Source organism: Canis aureus, chromosome 1, assembly GCF_053574225.1.
Source record: "Canis aureus isolate CA01 chromosome 1, VMU_Caureus_v.1.0, whole genome shotgun sequence".
NCBI lineage: Eukaryota > Metazoa > Chordata > Mammalia > Carnivora > Canidae > Canis > Canis aureus.
In genome coordinates this window covers 102,767,673-102,791,186 of record NC_135611.1, presented here as the reverse complement: position 1 = coordinate 102,791,186, position 23,514 = coordinate 102,767,673, and the positions used below count along the sequence as shown (strand labels likewise).

Below are 23,514 nucleotides of genomic sequence, written 5' to 3'. Positions count from 1 at the left end.
ACCAAATCCTATCTCCATAAGTAATCAGCTCTGTAGAAGGAAAATGGGATGAGTGTAGCTCTGTTGAAAGGAATTGAAAGGAACAAAGGGAGGTGGAGGGTCTGACCACATCAAATGCTACCACAGGCAAAACAACATCTGCAGAACCTAAATCATTGCTATTGACCCAGATAAGCACAGGTCCACAATTATTGGGGAAATTGTTCTCGTTATAGTGACTATAACAAACTACCCATTTGTTTATCTTTTTTATTAAAGCATACAAATTTACCTCTGGGCTATGAGATCTTATACTCCTAACAGTAAAGCACACAATCTGTTACGTCATTCAACATTTTATGAGTCAGAGCAGAGCTCCAACCACATCAACCATGGTGCCATTTTAAAAAACATTTCTGCTTTATTAGCGCTTAAACAATCATTATCTTCTTTATAATGCTTGTAGTTAATGATGCTTAATTAGTTTACCTGTACGACTGGAGTGAGGAGGTTTGAAGTGGGGAGGTTTGAAGTGGTCAGTGGGACATTCCTAAAGGTAACATAGAAGCAATATTGTGACAGTCCTGTCATGAACTCTCCCCAGTTGTTCATTACCCTTTGAACACATTAACTGATAAAGGTTTTCACCCCAAGAATGCATCATAGCTATATCTTTTAATAGGAACACTCAAGTTTTCCTAGCCAGGGTATAATTATCATTCTCCAGGGGATGGAAATATGAAGGAAATATAGATGAAAGTAGATCTGCTCAATGTAAATGATGGTTGAAAACAGACAAGGTATTCCTGAGGGGTGTGTGTGTGTGTGTGTGTGTGTGTGAGGTTGTGATACTATGGTCTACAGTTTTGTGTGCTAGAAAACATCCATTAAAATTTATATATATATATATATATAATATTTTATTTATGAGAGAGAGAGAGGAGGGAGAGAGAGAGAGAGGCTCAGAGACACAGGCAGAGGGAGAAACAGGCTCCATGCAGGGAGCCTGACGCGGGACCCGATCCCAGGTCTCCAGGATCACACCCTCGGCTGAAGGCGGCACTAAACCACTGAGCCACCCGGGCTGCCCAAATTTATATTTTTAAAAAGTGTTTTAATTTTTAAAAAACTTTTAATTTCTACACTCAGTGTGGGGCTTGAACTCACAACCCCAACTCACAAGATCAAGAGTTGCACACTCTGACTCAGCCAGCCAGTGGGGGCTCCTAAAATTTGTGTTTTATTTTTAAAAAGATTTTAGGGATCCCTGGGTGGCGCAGCGGTTTGGCGCCTGCCTTTGGCCCAGGGCGCGATCCTGGAGACCTGGGATCGAATCCCACGTCGGGCTCCCAGTGCATGGAGCCTGGTTCTCCCTCTGCCTATGTCTCTGCCTCTCTCTCTCTCTGTGTGACTATCATAAAAAATAAAAAAAATAAAAAGATTTTATTTAATATTTGAGAGAGAGAGAGAGAGAGAGAGAGAGAGTACAACTGGGGTGGAGAGGCAGAAGAACAAGTTGAGGTAGACTCCCCACTGAGCAGGGAGCGCAATGAGGGGTTTGATCCCAGGACCTCAGGATCATGACCTGAGCCACCCAGGCACCCCCCTTTTCCTTTAAAGATTTTATTTATTTGAAAGAGAGGTAGAGAGATAGCATAAGAAGGGGGAGTGGTCACATCTTGATAGTGTTCCCCAATGAGTCCTTCATGTGTCTTTGGGTGTCCCTTTAACGCCTGATTACAACTTTGATTCTGAACTATGGTTTTCCACAGAGAAGGTAGAAAACTTTTCTGCCACCTGTTTGGCTACCCCCACCCAATCTTTTTCATTGCCAACAATTGCCCTTAATCATATGAAGAGAATGATGGTGATTTGCACTGGGGATAAAATTAGCTCCTCTCTGGAGATGTTCCAGGCTTTCCATGCAGAGGGTTACCAAGACTACAGCTGACATGGTAAGGGCGTCTTTGTGGGGAGATCAGGTCCAGGAACCCTGTCCCTGTAACTCTTGCTTATCCTGACTGACACATCCCTGTACAGAGCTCTGGAGCAAAGGCCAGCCAGGTGAGTGCTTCCTTCTGTTCAGGGTAAAACCCAGGAGAGCAGGTGTCTCCAACAAGACAGGAACTTGGGGATGTGGTTGTGCACCCATGTGGATTGGGTGAGACCCATGCCAACCCTGCCTCACTCTGCATCTGTGCCACCACTGGGTGGAAGTGTGATTTAGGGAGCAAAGAGCAGGATTTCTAGAGGGGTCATAGGAGGCCTTACTGGGCATGAGATTCAAGTCAGGTCTTTTGCCAATAAAGAAGGTTCTGTGGGATTCACCAAGGCTCCCGTAAAACCCAGCACCCCGGAGTGCCAGGGAATTTTCAGGTAATAATAATTGAAAGGAGAGACCAGCATACACTTTCTGTATTTCCTCCTACTGTTGTTGGAGGGGATATGGAATAGGAGGGGGTGCTGCTTACTCCCTGTGTCCAGATACCATGGCTCGAGTATCCATTAGTGAATCAGGAGACAGCTCCTCACCTAGCTCTGTGTCAGGGTAAGAGAGAGGGTACAGGCATAAAAAAACAAACAAGGGGCTAAGCTTCACTGTGAGAAGGAAGCTGGAGCTTGAGATGTGAGACATGTGAGGTGATGGGAGGAGGGGCTCCTAGGAGAAGGAGGGCAAATGTAGGTTGTAGGATGAAGAGGAAACATGTCTCTCATTCTTTCTAAGGAAGTGAATTCTTTTCGATGCTATTGTAAATGGGGTTATTTTCTTAATTTCACTTTTTGCTACTTTGCTATTAGTGTGTAGAAATGCTGATTTCTAGGTATTAATTTTGTATCCTGCAACTTTACTCAATTCATATATTACTTTTAGCAGTTTTTTTGTGGGAGGAGTCTTTAGGATTTTCTATATGTAGTATCCTGTCATCTACAGATAGTAATAGTTTAACTTCTTTGCCAATATGGATGCCTCTTCTTTCTCTTTCTTTTGTCTGATTGCTGTGGCTAGGATGTCAAGTACTGTGTTGAGTAAAAGTTAGCCTGCTAATTTTTTAAAGCTCCCAGGGTTAAGCCCTGCTGGGTTTCTTTTTTTCTTTTTAATTTTAATTATTTTATTTTTAATTTTAATTATTTTATTTTTTTGTATATTTTTTATTGGAGTTTGATTTTCCAACATATAACACCCAGTGATCATCCCATCAGGTGCCCCCCTCAGTGCCCATCACCCAGTCTCCCCATTCCCCTACCCACATCCCCTTCCACTACCCCTTCTTTTCCCAGAGTTCGAAGTCTTTCATGTTTTGTCACCCTCTCTGATTTTTCCCACTCATTTTTTCTCCTTTCCCCTATAATCCCTTTCACTACTTTTTATATTCCCATATGAGTGAAACCATATGATGATTGTCCTTCTCCAATTGACTTACTTCACTCAGCATAATACCCTCCAGTTCCATCCATGTCGAAGCAAATGGTGGGTATTTGTCATTTCTAATGCCTGAGTAATATTCCATTGTATATATAGACCACATCTTCTTTATCCATTCATCTTTTGATGGATACCGAGGTTCCTTCCATAGTTTGGCTATTGTGGACATTGCTGCTATAAACATTAGGGTGCAGGTGTCTCAGATTTTCACTGCATCTGTATCTTTGGGGTAAATCCCCAGTAGTGCAATTGCTGGGTCATAGGGTAGCTCTAGCTCTATTTTTAACTTCTTGAGGAACCTCCACACAGTTTTCCAGAGTGGCTGTACCAGTTTGCATTCCCACCAGTAGTACAAGAAAGTTCCCCTTTCTTCGCATCCTCTCCAACATTTGTTGTTTCCTGTCTTGTTAATTTTAGCCATTCTCACAGTGTTAAGTGGTATCTCATTGTAGTTTTGATTTGTATTTACTTGGTGGCAAGTGATGTGGAGCATATTCTCATGTGCTTGTTGGCCATGTCTCTGTCTTCCTCTGTGAAATTTCTGTTCATGTCTTTCGCCCATTTCATGACTGGATTGTTTGTTTCTTTGCTGTTGAAGTTCTTTTTTTTTTTAATTTTTTTTTATTTATTTATGATTGTCACACACACAGAGAGAGAGAGAGAGAGGCAGAGACACAGGCAGAGGGAGAAGCAGGCTCCATGCACCGGGAGCCCGATGTGGGATTCGATCCCGGGTCTCCAGGATCGCGCCCTGGGCCAAAGACAGGCGCTAACCCTCTGCGCCACCCAGGGATCCCAAGAAGTTCTTTATAGATTTTGGATACTAGCCTTTTATCTGATATGTCATTTGCAAATATCTTCTTCCATTCTGTAGGTTGTCTTTTAGTTTTGTTGACTGTTTCTTTTGCTGTGCAGAAGTTTTTTTTTTTTATTTTTTATTTATTTTTTATTTTATTTTTTTTTCTGTGATTTTGCTCCTTTATTTATTTTTTATTTTTTTTTATTGGTGTTCAATTTACTAACATACAGAATAACACCCAGTGCCCGTCACCCATTCACTCCCACCCCCCGCCCTCCTCCCCTTCTACCACTCCTAGTTCGTTTCCCAGAGTTAGCAGTCTTTACGTTCTGTCTCCCTTTCTGATATTTCCCACACATTTCTTCTCCCTTCCCTTATTTTCCCTTTCACTATTATTTATATTCCCCAAATGAATGAGAACATATAATGTTTGTCCTTCTCCGACTGACTTACTTCACTCAGCATAATACCCTCCAGTTCCATCCACGTTGAAGCAAATGGTGGGTATTTGTCATTTCTAATGGCTGAGTAATATTCCATTGTATACATAAACCACATCTTCTTTATCCATTCATCTTTCGTTGGACACCGAGGCTCCTTCCACAGTTTGGCTATCATGGCCATTGCTGCTAGAAACATCGGGGTGCAGGTGTCCCGGCGTTTCATTGCATTTGTATCTTTGGGGTAAATCCCCAACAGTGCAATTGCTGGGTCGTAGGGCAGGTCTATTTTTAACTGTTTGAGGAACCTCCACACAGTTTTCCAGAGTGGCTGTACCAGTTCACAGTCCCACCAACAGTGTAAGAGGGTTCCCTTTTCTCCGCATCCTCTCCAACATTTGTTGTTTCCTGCCTTGTTAATTTTCCCCATTCTCACTGGTGTGAGGTGGTATCTCATTGTAGTTTTCATTTGTATTTCCCTGATGGCAAGTGATGCAGAGCATTTTCTCATATGCATGTTGGCCATGTCTATGTCTTCCTCTGTGAGATTTCTCTTCATGTCTTTTGCCCATTTCATGATTGGATTGTTTGTTTCTTTGGTGTTGAGTTTAATAAGTTCTTTATAGATCTTGGAAACTAGCCCTTTATCTGATATGTCATTTGCAAATATATTCTCCCATTCTGTAGGTTGTCTTTGAGTTTTGTTGACTGTATCCTTTGCTGTGCAAAAGCTTCTTATCTTGATGAAGTCCCAATAGTTCATTTTTGCTTTTGTTTCTTTTGCCTTCGTGGATGTATCTTGCAAGAAGTTACTGTGGCCGAGTTCAAAAAGGGTGTTGCCTGTGTTCTTCTCTAGGATTTTGATGGAATCTTGTCTCACATTTAGATCTTTCATCCATTTTGAGTTTATCTTTGTGTATGGTGAAAGAGAGTGGTCTAGTTTCATTCTTCTGCATGTGGATGTCCAATTTTCCCAGCACCATTTATTGAAGAGACTGTCTTTCTTCCAATGGATAGTCTTTCCTCCTTTATCGAATATTAGTTGCCCATAAAGTTCAGGGTCCACTTCTGGATTCTCTATTCTGTTCCACTGATCTATGTGTCTGTTTTTGTGCCAGTACCACACTGTCTTGATGACCACAGCTTTGCAGTACAGCCTGAAATCTGGCATTGTGATGCCCCCAGATATGGTTTTCTTTTTTAAAATTCCCCTGGCTATTCGGGGTCTTTTCTGATTCCACACAAATCTTAAAATAATTTGTTCTAACTCTCTGAAGAAAGTCCGTGGTATTTTGATAGGGATTGCGTTAAACGTGTATATTGCCCTGGGTAACATTGACATTTTCACAATATTAATTCTGCCAATCCATGAGCATGGAATATTTTTCCATCTCTTTGTGTCTTCCTCAATTTCTTTCAGAAGTGTTCTATAGTTTTTAGGGTATAGATCCTTTACATCTTTGGTGAGGTTTATTCCTAGGTATCTTATGCTTTTGGGTGCAATTGTAAATGGGATTGACTCCTTAATCTCTCTTTCTTCAGTCTCATTGTTAGTGTATAGAAATGCCACTGACTTCTGGGCATTGATTTTTTATCCTGCCACGCTACCGAATTGCTGTATGAGTTCTAGCAATCTTGGGGTGGAGACTTTTGGGTTTTCTATGTAGAGTATCATGTCATCGGCGAAGAGGGAGAGTTTGACTTCTTCTTTGCCAATTTGAATGCCTTTAATGTCTTTTTGTTGTCTGATTGCTGAGGCTAGGACTTCCAGTACTATGTTGAACAGCAGTGGTGAGAGTGGACATCCCTGTCTTGTTCCTGATCTTAGGGGAAAGGCTCCTAGTGCTTCCCCATTGAGAATGATATTTGCTGTGGGCTTTTCATAGATGGCTTTTAAGATGTCGAGGAATGTTCCCTCTATCCCTACACTCTGAAGAGTTTTGATCAGGAATGGATGCTGTATTTTGTCAGATGCTTTCTCTTCATCTATTGAGAGGATCGTATGGTTCCTGTTTTTTCTCTTGTTGATATGATGAATCACATTGATTGTTTTACGGGTGTTGAACCAGCCTTGTGTCCTGGGGATAAATCCTACTTGGTCATGGTGAATAATTTTCTTAATGTACTGTTGGATCCTATTGGCCAGTATCTTGTTGAGAATTTTTGCATCCATGTTCATCAGGGATATTGGTCTGTAATTCTCCTTTTTGGTGGGGTCTTTGTCTGGTTTTGGAATTAAGGTGATGCTGGCCTCATAGAACGAATTTGGAAGTACTCCATCTCTTTCTATCTTTCCAAACAGCTTTAGGAGAATAGGTATGGTTTCTTCTTTAAATGTTTGATAGAATTCCCCTGGGAAGCCATCTGGCCCTGGACTCTTGTGTCTTGGGAGGTTTTTGATGACTGCTTCAATTTCCTCCCTGGTGATTGGCCTGTTCATGTTTTCTATTTCTTCCTGTTCCAGTTTTGGTAGTTTGTGGCTTTCCAGGAATGCGTCCATTTCTCCTAGATTGCCTAATTTATTGGCGTATAGCTGTTCATAATATGTTTTTAAAATCGTTTGTATTTCCTTGGTGTTGGTAGTGATCTCTCCTTTCTCATTCATGATTTTATTAATTTGAGTCTTCTCTCTCTTCTTTTTAATAAGGCTGGCTAATGGTTTATCTATTTTATTAATTCTTTCAAAGAACCAACTCCTGGTTCTGTTGATCTGTTCCACAGTTCTTCTGGTCTCGATTTCGTTGAGTTCTGCTCGAATCTTTATTAACTACCTTCTTCTCTTGGGTGTAGGATCTATTTGCTGTTTTTTCTCTAGCTCCTTTATGTGTAAGGTTAGCTTTTGTATTTGAGTTCTTTCCAGTTTTTGAATGGATGCTTGTATTGTGATGTATTTCCCCCTTAGGACTGCTTTTGCTGCATCCCAAAGATTTTGGATGGTTGTATCTTCATTCTCATTAGTTTCCATGAATGTTTTTAATTCTTCCTTAATTTCCTGGTTGACCCTTTCATCTGTTAGCGGGATGGTCCTTCACCTCCACGTGTTTGAGGTCCTTCCAAACTTCTTGTTGTGATTTAGTTCTAATTTCAAGGCATTATGGTCTGAGAATATGCAGGGGACGATCCCAATCTTTTGGTATCGGTTCAGACCCGATTTGTGACCCAATATGTGGTCTATTCTGGAGAAAGTTCCATGTGCACTTGAGAAGAATGTGTATTCAGTTGAGTTTGGATGTAAAGTTCTGTAGATATCTGTGAAATCCATCTGGTCCAGTGTATCATTTAAAGCTCTCGTTTCTTTGGAGATGTTGTGCTTAGAACTATCGAGTATAGAAAGAGCTAGATTGAAGTCACCAAGTATAAGTGTATTATTATCTAAGTATTTCTTCACTTTGGTTAATAATTGATTTATATATTTGGCAGCTCCCACATTCAGGGCATATATATTGAGGATTGTTAAGTCCTCTTGTTGAATAGATCCTTTAAATATGATATAGTGTCCCTCTTCATCTCTCACTACAGCCTTTGGGGTAAATTTTAGTTTATCTGATATAAGGATGGCTACTCCTGCTTTCTTTTGAGGACCATTCGAATGGTAAATGGTTCTCCAACCTTTTATTTTCAGGCTGTAGGTGTCCTTCTGTCTAAAATGAGTCTCTTGTAGACAGCAAATAGATGGGTCCTGCTTTTTATCCAGTCTGAAACCCTGCGCCTTTTGATGGGGTCATTAAGCCCGTTCACATTCAGAGTTACTATTGAGAGATATGAATTTAGTGTCATCATGATAACTATTCAGTCCTTGTTTTTGTGGATTGTTCCACTGAACTTCTTCTTAAAGGGGAATTTTAAGAGTCCCCCTTAAAATTTCTTGCAGAGCTGGTTTGGAGGTCACATATTCTTTTAGTTGCTGCCTGTCTTGGAAGCTCTTTATCTGTCCTTCCATTTTGAATGAGAGCCTTGCTGGATAAAGTATTCTTGGTTGCATGTTCTTCTCATTTAGGACCCTGAATATATCTTGCCAGCCCTTTCTGGCCTGCCAGGTCTCTGTGGAGAGGTCTGCTGTTACCCTAATACTCCTCCCCATAAAAGTCAGGGATTTCTTGTCTCTTGCTGCTTTAAGGATCTTCTCTTTATCTTTGGTATTTGCAAGCTTCACTCTTAAATGTCGAGGTGTTGAACGGTTTTTATTGATTTTAGGGGGGGATCTCTCTATTTCCTGGATCTGAATGCCTGTTTTCCTTCCCGATAATTTTAGAATAATGACAAAACACATCCGTGCTTTCAAACTTAGAGTAAAAGTGTGATAAACAATGCAGCATTTTATATGCCCTACAAGAACTCAGAGAAGAGGCCTAACACAGGTTGGGGTATCAAGAGAGGAAATGGAAATTTATAGTGAGTGATTTTTGAAGGAGGACAGATAAGTGTTTGGAATCTATAGCAGACAACAGCGAACTATAGCATGTCAGTCAAGTCCAACCAACTTCTTCCTCTTGTAAATAAAGTTTTATTGGAACAAAATCACACACATTCATTTATATGTATGTATGGCTGCCCTCAAAGTACAACAGCTGGGGTGATTAGTTACAACAGAAACCAAATAGACAAACCAAGCCCCAAATATTTACTCTATAACCCTCTACAGAATAATTTTTCTGGACCCCTAGGCTATAGCATTGAGTTCATTTATCTCAAACCATGTAGCACAAAATAAGGGTCAAGGAAAAAATGTTATTTTACCAGGGGCAGTTTCTTAGAGGAAACAAGATTCTAAAAGGAAAGATTCTCCCCAGAATTTTGTTTTCCTTTACTTGTTTATTCCCAAAAAAGTGAAGTCAATAGAACCATGAATGTAAATTATAACTGTGAGGTGGAAAGAAGTTTGAGATAAACAGTTATATACCATAATGTTGATTATTTTTTTATTCAAGCCTACTAAGCATTTCAATTCAGGAGCTTGCAGGCTATAGTATTGCTATTTTATGAAGAGGAGACACTCATGTTCTAGATTTATCCTATTTATGAGCCCCCCAAACATTTGAAAGTGGAACACTTTCAAAGAATAAAAAGGTTAATTCTTTTTCAGACCAGGGACAGTTCAGCATCCAGGAAGAATCTGAAATAGGTGGGTTACTTGGCATCAATAAAAAGACACTCAGAAAGCTATAGAAGGTTATCATCTATTGTCTATTTCATCACCTAAGTTTTGGTCAAAGGCCATCCCCTTACAACTGAGGTAGCTCCATGGAAAAGCATAGCATCTTTGGCCCAAAACAGTGGCTTAGATATGGCTACCTCCTCTATCTCTGATCCCAACACACACCTTTTCCAGTAGGGCTATTTCTCAACACAGATGCCCCCACTATTGCCTACCCCAAAAGATTTTCCTCTTCCTCACAAATATGTAATCCAGGTCAGGGAAGAATCTCTGGGTCCTTTCTGCTGCAGCATTTTTTTATGGTATTCCAGATGGGCCTGGCCCAGGCACACCTCTCTGTAATACCAAAGATGAGAGATCTTGTAAACTCAGCTTCTCAGCTAAAAGATTTTCCCAAGAAATCTTACCCTGATTGTATACTACCTATTGTTGAGAGCACATGTTCTCATACCCCTTGCACATCACAGCCACCAATGACATCATTATTAAAGTCTTTATTTCTGTCATCAACTGCACCATCTAAATCCTTACTCTATAAGACTTGATCACCCAAGAAAGCCCTGACAAGACTTACTCTAGTTCCTGCAATTTACAGGCTGGAAACATCAAGGGCATGGTTAAAACCAATGCTCCATCATTTTGTGGGTAATTCACACTCAGATCCAGATGTTTTAGGGTTTTGCTGAGCATAAGAGCTCCCCCAGTGGAGCTCCGACAAGTTTTAGTGAGACCACAGAAGAGTAATCTTCATGGATTTACACAGAAAAGAGTCAACACCATAGTCTAACTGCCTGAAAGAGGATCATACATGACTCCCATCCAAATTCTACACATATCTAGGCTGCCTGCTGCAGTCCAAAGTCTCCATCCATGGCCTCCTTATTGGAAAGAGGAAATAAACAGTACCTGAAATAGTGCAGGGAATGAAATATGGAATAGAGAACAAGAAATGGGTAGGAAATATCAGAAAGGGAGACAGAACTTGAAGACTCCTAACTCTGGGAAACGAACGAGGGGTGGTGGAAGGGGAGGAGGGTGGGGCGTGGGGGTGAATGGGTGATGGGCACTGAGGGGGGCACTTGACGGGATGAGCACTGGGTGTTATTCTGTATGTTGGCAAATTGAACACCAATAAAAAATAAATTTATTATTTTTAAAAAAAGAGAACATGGAACAGCATGAGAAAAATCAAACTTCCATTTCCACTAACTGGAGAACCTGATAGCAAGGATGGTTCAATGTATGCAAGTCAACAGGATACATCACCTCAGTAGAAATTACTTCTACAACTTGGTTTTCTCATTGTTTGGTTAAATTTAATCCTAAAAATTTCAGTTTTAAAATTATGTCATTCTAAAGGAGTTGCTTTGCTTTTGCTTTTCTACTATGTAGAAACTTGAAAATTTTGAAACTAGAATAAAGGTAACAACAAAAGCATTCTGATGCCTTTTGGTTCTGGATTTATGGACCCATTTTGTGGCATCCACGGTTTTTTTTAAAGCTCTGTTGCCAGTATTGGAAAGTTTACACATTTCTAATCTGGATTTCTAGCTTCTGTTTTTTTTTTTTCTAAGTTGGAAAGAACCACACTGGATCTGTGTTCACACATGGGGGAAAAAAACATGCTAGAGCAGGGGTTGGCAAAATACAACTAGAGGACCAAATCCAGCTATATACCTATTTTTCCTACAGCTATGAGCTAAGAGACTTTATACTTTCAGATGGTTGAAAAAAATAAAGAGAAATAGTGTTTCATGACATGTGGAAGTTAGATGAAATTCAAATACTAATACTCAGTTTCACTGGCACATAGCCACACCTGCTCATTTACATATGACTTATGTCTGTTTTCTTGCTACAACAGAGTTGACTAGTTACTACAGAGACTATATACAAGACTAGTTACTAGTTACTACAGAGACTCTACAAGATTGTATAGTCCACAAAACCTAAAATATTGACTATCTCATCTTATACAGAAAAACTTTGCCAAGCCCTAGGCTATAATGTTGGTACATGATTTCTTTTTTTAAAGATTTTATTTGAGGGATGCCTGGGTGGCTCAGTGGTTGAGTGTCTGCCTTTGGCTCAGGGCATGATCCTGGCGTCGTGGGATTGGGTCCCACATTAGGCTTCCTGCGTGGAGCCTGCTTCTCTCTCTGCCTGTGTCTCTGCCTCTCTCTCTCTCTCTCTGTGTCTTTCATGAATAAATTTAAAAATCTTAAAAAAATGAAGATTTTATTTGAGAGAGAAAGAGAGAGAACATAAGTGGAGAGGAGGGGCAGAGGGAGAAGCAGACTCCATACTGAGCAGGGAGCCCGACAAGGCTCCACCCCAGGACCTGGACATCACGACCTGAGCAGAAGGCAAACACTTAACCAACTGAGCCATTAAGGTGCTCCTGTTTTTCTCCCTCCCCCTCCTTTTTTTAGAATTGTAATGATATTTTTTTTCTTCCACCAAATTTTTATTCAAATTCTAGTTAAAGTACAGTTGGTTTCAGGAGTAGAATTTAGTGATTCATCACTTACATATAACACCCAGTATTCATCACAATAAATGCCCTCCTTCATCCTCGTCAGCTTTTAACCCATCCCCCCATCCACCTCCAATAACTCTCAGTTTTTTCTCTATAGTTAAGAGTCTATTTCTTGGTTTTCCCTGTTGCCCCCTTCTATATTCCTTTGTTTTGTTTCTTAAATTCCACATATGAGTGAAATTATATGGTATCTGTCTTTCTCTGACTTATCTCACTTAGCATAATTATTTCCAGCTTGATCCATGTCATTGCAAATGGCAAAATTTTTAGAAAAGATTTTATTTATTCATGAGAGACACAGAGAGGCAGAGACGTAGGCAGAGGGAGAAGCAGGCTCCCTGTGGAGAGCCTGATGTGGGGCTTGATCTCAGGACCCCAGGATCATGACCCGAGTTGAAGGCAGATGCTCAACCACTGAGCCACCCAGGTGCCCCAGCAAATGGAAAGATTTTATTTTTGTGGCTAAATAATATTCCATTATTTATATAAATAAAATACTTCTGCACAGTGAAGGAAACAATCCACGAAACTAAAAGGCAACGTATAGAATGGGAGAAGATATTTGCAAATGACCTATTTGATAAAGGGTTGATATTCAAAATATGAAAAGAACTTATAAAACTCAACACTCCAAAAACAAATAATACAGTTAGTGAATGCACAGAATAGATATTTTCCAATGAAGACACACAGATGGCTACAGACACAAGATGCTCAACATCACTGATCATCAAGGAAAAAATATAAATCCAAACTACAATGAGATATCACTTCCCACCAGTCAGAATGGCTAGAATTAACAACACAGGAACCAGCAGATGTTGCCAATGTTGTGGGGGATAGGGGGACCCTCTTATACTGTTGGTAGGAATGCAAACTGGTACAGCCACTCTGGAAAATAGTATGGAGGTTCCTCAAGAAGTTAAAAATAAGCCAATGATTTCCTGTCCCTTTTTTTCACGATGCCTTCTTCTGTAATATAAATTTAGCTCATGCTGGCAATCACTTACTGGATTCCTCTGGGGCCAGATATATCCTCAAACAACTTGAGATTTTAAAGACAATTATGTAATGGACTTTTATGTAATACTAACAGAGGGGTTAGTATTACAATGAATATGTCTACAGAAAAAAATATGTGAAAGATAAAGACTATAAAGGGTTGTTTTAGTTCCAGCTTTGTGTTGAAACCTAGTGAGTTCTAAAAAACTTACAACTATGTTCTTTATTTTTTTTAATTTTTATTTATTTATGATAGTCACAGAGAGAGAGAGAGAGGCAGAGACATAGGCAGAGGGAGAAGCAGGCTCCATGCACCGGGAGCCCAATGTGGGATTCAATCCTGGGTCTCCAGGATCGCACCCTGGGCCAAAGGCAGGCGCTAAACCGCTGCGCCACCCAGGGATCCCTGATTTTTTCCCTATAGCCTGTGATGTCCTGCATGATCTGGCTTTTGACTACCTGACTTTGTCTAACTTTCTACTTGTGACTCACTCTATACCATACTACCTAGTCTCTTCACTCTTCCTCAAATCCTCCAAGCACATTCCTGCTTTATCACTTCTGCTCTTGCCTTCATCTCTGCTTAACATGTTTCCCCTAGGTATCTGCATAGTTAGCTGTCTCCCTTCATTTAGCCTGTCAAAGTTCACTTCTTTAGTGAGGACATTACTGACCATCATACATTCAACTAACAAATGCCATCTACTATATTTATACATTGTGCTAGGTTCCTAGGATATAGCAGAAAACCAGAAGAAATAGAATGTAATTCTAATATATAGACTGCTTGGCCACATCACCCACCATTTGCTTCAGTGTGGATGGCACTGGAAGGTATTATGCTGAGTGAAGCAAGTTAATTGGAGAAGGACAATCATCATATGGTTTCATTCATATGGGGAATATAAGAAACAGTGAAAAAGATTATAAGGGAAAGGAGGGAAAGTAAGTGGGAAGAATTAGAGAGTGTGACAAACCATGAGAGACTCCTAACTCTGGGAAATGAACAAAGGGTAGTGGAAGGAGAATGGGCAGGGGGATGGGGTAACTGGGTGATAGGCACTGAGGAGGGCATTTGATGGGATGCGCACTGGGTGTTATACTATATGTTGGCAAATTGAACTTCAATAAAAAAAAATAGTAATGCTTTTACCTCCAAGAATGGCATAGTATTCCCCATTCTCCTGACCTCCTCTTTCTTGATAGCATATTTCACCATCTAACTATATATGTTTATATGCCTGTTTTGCTTACTGTCTTTCCTCAAGTACAGCATAAGCTCAAATAAATATATGTATATAAAAATACATATAAATAAATAAATAAAGAACACAACAGGATGTCCACTCTCACCACCATTGTGCAACATAGTACTGGCACCTCTAACCTCAGCAATCAGACAACAAAAAGAAATATAAATTGGCAGAGAAGTAGTCAAATTCTCACTCTACACAAATGACATGATACTTTATGTGGAAAACCCAAGACTTCACCCCAAATCACTACAACTCATACAGCAATGTGTCAGGATATAAAAATCAATGCACAGAAATTAGTTGCATTTCTACATACTACCAATGAGACAGAAGAAAGATAAATTAAAGAATTGCTCCCATTTACAATTGTACCAAAAATCATAAGATACCTAAGAATAAACCAAACCAAAGAGGTAAGTGATCTGTACTCTAATTACTACAGAACACTTATGTAAAAAATTGAGGAAGACACAAAGAGATGGAAAAATATTCCATACTTATGAATTGGAAGAATAAATATTGTTAAAATGTCTACCCAGAGCAATCTATACATTCAAAACAATCCCTATCAAAATACCATCGACACTTTTCACAGAGCTAGAACAAATAATCCTAAACAGCAGGGTACTGGCCCCCGAACAGACACATAAATCAATGGAACACAATAGAGAACCCCGAAATGGGCCCTCAATTCTATGGGCAACTCATCTTTGACAAAGCAGGAAAGAATATCCAATGGAAAAAAAAGACCACCTCTTCAATAAATGGTGCTGGGGAAAATTGGACAGCCACATATAGAAGAATGAAACTCGATCATTCTCTTACACCATACACAAAGATAAACTCAAAATGGAGGGACCACCTAAATATGAGACAAATCCATCAAAATCCTAGAGGAGAATACAGGCAGCATCCTCTAGGTGTAAAGCTTGTGTAATATAGTACTGAGTTGTCCTATGGAATAGTATAAAGTCAGAAACTGAAAACTGACAGAAGAGCATGATTAAATAGATCTATTGTAACAATGCTGCATATTAGAAATTCAATTAAATTCAGGCTTTCAAAGAACACTTAACAGAACCTCGTCCTGTGAGTAGAGCGCCGTCGGTCTGAGGTTCAGCTTTCATCTGTCTTCAAGCCATCAGTCTTTCTTTTAGTCAAGATGAGTGATAAGTCAGACTTGTCTGAAGTGGAGAAGTTTGACAGGTCAAAACTGAAGAAAACTAATACTAAGGAAAAGAATACTCTTCTCTCAAAGGAAACCATCCAGCAGGAGAAAAACAGTGTTCAAATTTTGTAAATGGGAATCTCCTCCCAAGAGCAGATTTCAACATTTCCTGAGTGTCTCGGTTTGGGCTTTTTCTTGTCTAAACCTATGTGCTTGTAGAAATTTTAGGCATCTTCTGATGTCTTCATACCCATGCTCCCTGGCTAAGAGGTCAGGAGTAGCCTATGTTCCCTTATGTTCATTTTTAAACTTTCCATTAATGCATAAATTCCAGGTGGCAAACGTTGTCAATAATCCTGTCATTGATGACCTTACTGTATGAAGTCCTTTCACCTCCTAAAGGATGTTACTTTTAACTTTCTACAATGGGTGCCTCCATTGCTCCATAACCTTCATGAAGTGGCATGCATTTGCAACTTCTCACAGTTTATTTTCATTTCAAATGTAGCAATAAAATAATAAAGGCAGTAAAAGAAAAACCCCAAACAAAGAACAATAGCTCCTATGGCAAGTTTTAGGAAAATTGAAGTTGCCTTGGGATCCCTGGGTGGCTCAGCGGTTTGGCGCCTGCCTTTGGCCCAGGGTGCGATCCTGGAGTCCCGGGATCGAGTTCCGTGTCGGGCTCCCAGCATGGAGCCTGCTTCTCCTTCCTCTTGTGTCTCTCATGAAAAAATAAATAAAATCTTTAAAAAAATGAAGTTGCCTAAGAGACTAGTGTGTTTAAAATCTCTCCACTTCCTTAGATAAACACATCACTAGAAGGAAGTTAATCTGTTCAATGCTGGCTGTTTGTACAGGACAGATAAGTGCTTTTGAATCTTGGTTCCAGGGTGGTTTTCAGTGAATATCAGTTTATTATGCAATGATGAAAGTTAAGTTCAATGAAGTCCATCCCTCCCCCTAAATCCCAAGTTACTTCCCTCCTTTGGCTTCTATTTTTACACCATCCTCTTTGAACTTCTTCCTTGGGACTCAGATTCATCTTAAAAGTTGAAATAGGATGCAAAGCCCACACAAGATTTCAACAAGGAAAATCAGTGCAGAAGTATCCTGAGTCATGTGGCTGAATAACTGAGGACCAGCCAGCTGGACACTCTGAGCTGTTCTGACCAGACTTTCTCAAACATTGTTGCCAAGAGAAATCACTTGAGTTCTTAAAAATCCTGTTCAAGTTAAATACAAAATTGAGGCCAGACTTAGAAATTCCCTGGGCAAATTCAACACAAGGAACAACAGGTGTCAGTGATACTATAGAGAAACAGGAATCCCCTTACACTGTTGGTGGGAACACAAACTGGTGCATCTCACTCTGAAAACAGTATGGAGGTTCCTCAGAAAGTTAAAAATAGAGCTACCCTATGATCCAGCAATTGCACGACTAGGTATTTACCCAAAGAATACAAAACTACAGATTCAAAGGGGTACATGTACACTGATATTTATAGCAGCATTATCTGCAATAGCCAAACTATGGAAAGAGCCCAAATGTCCATTAACTGATGAATGGATAAAGATATGGTGCGCGTGCGCACGTGCCCATACACACACACACACACACACACACACTCTGGAGTATTATTCAGCCATCAAAAAGAATGAAATAAAAACAAAACAAAACAAAACAAAAAAAACAAAAAGAATGAAATCTGGCCATTTCCAAGGATGTGAATGGGTGGAACTAGAGCATATAATGCTAGGTGAAATAAGTCAGAGCAAAACAAATGCCATATGATCTCACTCATGTGGAATTTAAAAAACAAAACAGATGAACCAAGGGGTAAAAAAAGAGAAAGGCAAACTAAGAAACAGACTCTTAATGATAGAGGACTGATGGTTACCAGATGGGGAGATGAGTGATATAGGTGAGCGGGTTAAGGAGGGCACTTGCGAGGAGCACAGGATAATATACGGAAGTGTTAAATGACTACGTTGTACATCTGAAACTAATTTACACTATGTTAACCAGAATTAAAAACCTTTAAAATAAAAATACAATTTTTTTAAAAGAAAATTCCCTGAACAAAAGAAAACATTTAGACCACATGATCTGGGATCCCTGGGTGGCTCAGCGGTTTAGTGCCTGCCTTTGGCCTAGGGCATGATCCTGGAGTCCTGGGATCCTGTCTCACATCAGGCTCCCTGCATGGAGCCTGCTTCTCCCTCTGTGTCTCTGCCTCTCTCTCTGTGTATCTCTCATGAATAAATAAATAAATAAAATCTTAAAAAAAAACACATGAGCAAAACTAAATCTATCTTATTTCATGAGCATAAGTGAAACTTACTTCTGATAAATACCTGATAACCATAAAAGAAACACATATGGTGACTACACTTATGATGAGTACTGAGTGATGTACAGAATTGTTGAATATTGTACATCTGAAACTAATATAACATTGTATGTTAATTATACATCAATAAAAAATGAAAGTTAGAAAAGAAACTTCATTTGTCTTCCTAAAAATGTGTAAGATAATCACTTTGAAACAATCACCTGCCATCTGCAAACCCCCTCCATAATGACCAACGCTGTAAAGGTAAACAACCTCCTTGTTTTCATTTTATAAGCTGTTCTGTAATGTCATGCCTGTGAGCTTCATATTAGTTCACAAACCATTCTTAAATGCACAATAAGCTCTTACTAAATACTATTTTACTGATCTGGTGATTTTAATTTTGCTATTTCTGGGTTTTATTTTTTACAGCCCATGCCCAGAAAAATCCATACCTCTCAAACAAGAAACTTTGGAAACTGGATCCAGGAATTCATGTTTTCTTATCATTCCCCCAAATGACTTTAACACGCAGCCAAAATTGGGAGCCAGTGCCTTAGAACACCATTGAGCATCCCTAGAAGTATAAAAGCTGTATCTCACCCTTAAAGCATCTTATCTAACATTGCACACACCAAATAGAAGGATGGTGTCTGTGGTAAGGCCACAAAGAGAGTTTCTGGTTAAGAAAAACATGAAAAAATTATGAAAATTGGAGAATTTCAGTAACAACATAAATAACAGGATTTCAAAATCAAAAGAAGCAAACTGGCAAGAATGTTAACTTACCAACCCTGATACCAAGTCTCCTGGGCCAGTTCCTAAACCAAGCAAACCAGGAAGTGGGAAGAGAAAATCTATGCTCACCAAGGAGAGGCTGGTTAATTCCTACCTTTTTATTGACTTCCATAATGGAAGGGAAACACTGCTTCACTTGGGCTTTTGTGCCTCAAGTGTTTTTCTCCATGTAGACCTTTCTTCTCAGGTCTGATTATGAGATGGTCCAGACCCAACTTGTGATATTGGAGCTCTTGGAGCATCTGGCCAAGAACCGCACCCCACTCCCCCAGTAATTGATTGGGGCAATGCCAAATCGTAACTTCAGATAACCGTACATACCATGAACTATATAAGGTAAACACTCCATGCAGTCTACATCAGGATCTGGCAAGGACCTTTCCAATATAAGTGATTGTGGGATGATGTGATCGTGGGCATGTTTACCAGGTGATAAGATTCATGGAGGCACTGCCAAGATCCTAAACCCCTGAGGGCCCCAGATTTGTTTTACAGCTGGAATCACCTGACATCTCATGCTCAATGATGATCTGCTCCCACTTGCAGGCACCCTGCTTTCATCAGCAGGCAGTATGCTCTGGGTGTGACTGGTAAATGTAACTTTTTATATTTCACAGATTACAGGGGAAAAATATGATCATCTTAAAGGATGCAAAAAAGATAAATCTAGGAGATTCCATGTCTATTCATGCTCTTAGATGTATCTCTGTGAATTAGGAAAGAAAGGAATTTCCTTAACCCATTCCAAGAGTGTTCCAAAAAGGCAGCCAAAACCTTTTAATAGAAAAATGATGACAGAAAGTCTAATAAAAGATTATATGCCTTATTGGACAAAGTATGAATTTTTATTGATAGACATAAAAATATAAGAAATGAAGAATTATGTTAAGTTCTTATTTAGGAATGATCATTATTATAAAGGTATTAATACTCTCCATATAGATCTTTATATTCAGTACATCATTAATAAAATCCTAACAAAATTTTTATTTCAAAATATAATTCTAAAGTGTATGTGGAAACAGAGGGGGTTAGTGTAAACCAAGCTACTCCCACAGCATAGCAAAGTTTGGGGAGGGGATGTTGATTGAATTGCACTTACATTACAAAGATTTCATGTAAAAGCTATAGCACTTATCCTCCTCTTCCTCTATGTTCATCTGTTGTTTCTTAAATTTCACAAGAGTGAAATCATATGGTATTTGTCTTCCTCTGACTTATTTTGCTCAGTATAATACTCTTTAGTTCCATTCACATCATTCCAAATGGCAAGATTTCATTCTTTTTGATGACTAATATTCTGTTGTTTATATACACCACATCTTCTTTATTCATTTATCCGTGGGAGGCAAAATGTAAGAGACACTGAACTCTAGGAAACAAACTGAGGGTTGCTGGAGGGGATGGGGAATGGGGTGACTGGGTGATGGGCATTAAGGAGGACGTGTGATAGAATGAGCACTAGGTATTATATGCAAATGATGAATCACTAAATTCTATTCCTGAAACTAAAAATACAGTATATGTTTACTAAATTGAATTTAAATAAGGAATAAATAAAATCTATAGTAATTAAGACTTATTGGCACATGGCTGGACAAATAAATCAATGGAACAAAAGACAGAGCTCAGAAGAAAGGCAATCAATATAAAAAGTTGCTTCATAACAGATTGCTGTGCAGTAAAAAAGGTAAACTATTTAATGGAGCTAGTACTTTTTCAATAAAAATTGAAAAAAAAAATAGATCCTTTCTCCCTATCCTGGAGAAAAGCAATTACAAGTGGATGGACACTTCTGTGTGAAAAGCAAAACTATCATATATAAGAAGACAACATAAAACACCTCTATGGTTTGAGGTAGGGAGTGATTTATTTTTAAATAAATTTCCAAATTTACCCATCATAAAGTAAACCCGCGTAAGTTTTATTTCATCAAAGGTAAAAACTGTTCGGCAAATGACCCTATGGTAAAGAAAGAATCATACAAACCACAAACTGGGAGAAGATATAAGCATACTACATTACTGGCCAGGCAGCATTATGAGAATACATAAGGCACTTCTACCTGCAAATAAAAACAGAAAATAACCAATAGAAATATAAGCAAAGCAATCAAAAAGCATTTCACAAGACAGGCAAAAAATGGCCCATGAATGTGAGAAAACTGCTGAACTTCATTGGTAAATTTGCAAAGGCAAAGGGAAGCAATAGTGAAACAGCCAATATTTGGCAAGTATGTTAAAACACTGAGTCATTGGTGGTGAGCAGTGATGTGCAGCCATGGGGATATTCACCTATGCCTGATAATAATATAATTTGATCAAAAACATTTGAAAACAGACATAGGGAGTAATCTGTGCATCCTCCATGACCCAGAAATTCCACTCTTAAATAATTCAACATTCTGGCACATGTGAACTAGGGGATATGTTCAAGAAAGTTCAAACAGCATCGTTCTTAGCAACAATTGAGAAACAAAAACTATCACTGATAGAATGGATAAACTGCATATATTCATACACTTAGATATAAGTGGGGATGCCTGCCTCCCACAGATATATTAAAAATATAAGTGGGGATGCCTGCATGGCATAGTGGTTGAGTGTATGCCCTTAGTTCAAGTCATAATCGGGGTCCTAGGATGGAGTCCCACATCAGGCTCCCCACAGGGAGTCTGCTTCTCCCTTGGCCTATGTCTCTGCCTCTCTCTCTGTGTTTCTCATGAATAAATAAATAAAATATTTTTTAAAAATTAAAAAAATAAATGAACCACAACTAAAATAAATTTAACATAAAAAAAAACTCAGGAACATAATGGTACATGAAAGAAGGAAGTCACAGAAGGATATATGCACTCCAATTTAAAAGCAGGGAAAAATACACGTATCTCTTCAGGGAACATCTATCAGAGAAAAAAATTAAAAGAAGGTTGAAAAAAAAAACTGATACCAAATTCATTTCAGTTGGCAACTATTGAAGATGGAAAGGGCATGCAATTGAGGCTGGGTAGGCAGAAAATACAAAGGTCCTTATAATGTCTATTTCTTTTTTTAAAAAAAGATTTTGTTTATTAATTTATGAGAGATAGAGAGTGAGTGGGAGAGAGAGGGAGAGAGAATCTAAAGCAGGCTCCAAGCTGAGCTCAGAGCCAGACATGGGGCTCGATCATTATGACCTGAACTGAAAACAAGAATCTGATGCTTAACAGACTGAGCCACTCAGGTACCCCATGGTGTCTATTTCTTAATCAAGGTTTTGGACCAGAGATATTCATGTTCTAAATATGGCTATTCCTCAAGTTTTCCATGAGCTGTCTACACCTCTTTATATGTATATTTCATGCCCCCACCCTCAAATAACAGTACTTAAGTAATAGATTCTTTTTTTTAAGATTTTATTTATTCATTCATGAGAGACATGAGAGAGAAAGAGAGAGAGAGACAGAGAGGCAGAGACACAGGCAGAGGGAGAAGCAGGCTCCATGCAAGGAGCCTGACACTGGACTCGATCCCGGGACTCCAGGATCATGCCCTGGGCCGAAGGCAGGCGCCAAACCACTGAGCCACCCAGGGATCCCCAAGTCATAGGATTCTTGAAGGGAGAAGCCCAAATTGTGATTTGGAAAAGGGTAGTTTTTGGCCTGTTAAAGTTTCCAATGAACTTCAAACATGATTGTGATGAGTACAAGGAACCCCAGGGCAGAGTGAAAACCATGTTCAATGATAAAATATCAGCCTTACACCTGAAAAAGGTAACACCTGTTCCATATACACATAACCACATCAGCTACTAGTCATTAGGTTCCTCTTGTGTATGAGACATAGTGGTGACAAGGAAGATAATCAAGTTACATTAACATTCCCCAAGGAGCTTAGGATGCAGGAAAAATGACTTGTTTAATTTCATGATCATTTACATTACAGAATTATCCCCACTGCCTAAATTAGCCAGTTTGGAAAGACTGGAGGAGCATTCTCACAGTCAGAAGCTCCGGGAATCGAAAATCAGAACCACTCCGTAGGACACCAGGGACAAAGAGCTAGACAAGCACCCAAGGTGGGAATTTTTTTAAAAAAGAAATTTGTTTTATCTATTTTCTAGATAAAGCCTCTATTTTTCCATTTCTTTTTTTATAATTATTTTTTTAAAGATTTATTTTTATTCATTTATGATAGACACACACACACACACACACACACACACACACACACACACAGAGGCAGAGACACAGGCAGAGGGAGAAGCAGGCTCCATGCCGGGAGCCCGATGCGGGACTCGATGTGGGACTCTATGCGGGACTCGATCCCGGGACTCCAGGATCGCGCCCTCGGCCAAAGGCAGGCGTGAAACCGCCGAGCCACCCAGGGATCCCCTCTATTTTTCCATTTCTTTGTGTCTTCCTCAATTCCTTTCATAAGTGTTCTATAGTTTTTGGAGTACAGATCCTTTACCTCTTTGGTTAGGATGAACACAGGGGAAGGAGGGAAAAAGAAAATAAGATGAAATCAGAGAGGGAGACAAACCATAAAAGACCATGAACTCTAGGAAAAAAATAGGGTTGCTGGAGGGGAGGTCGGGGAGGGGTAACTGGGTGATGTAATGAGCACTGGGTGTTATTGGC

At 39.4% G+C, this 23,514-nt stretch overlaps 1 protein-coding gene across 1 annotated transcript; it reads left to right on the top strand.

The window, feature by feature from the left end:
* The first annotated feature begins 15,756 nt into the window (after positions 1–15,756).
* On the top strand, positions 15,757–15,894 carry LOC144299913 (thymosin beta-15A-like). The gene has a single exon (XM_077876120.1). It carries the CDS (start codon positions 15,757–15,759, stop codon positions 15,892–15,894), a length of 138 nt encoding a protein of 45 aa, XP_077732246.1.
* The last annotated feature ends 7,620 nt before the right edge of the window (positions 15,895–23,514 follow it).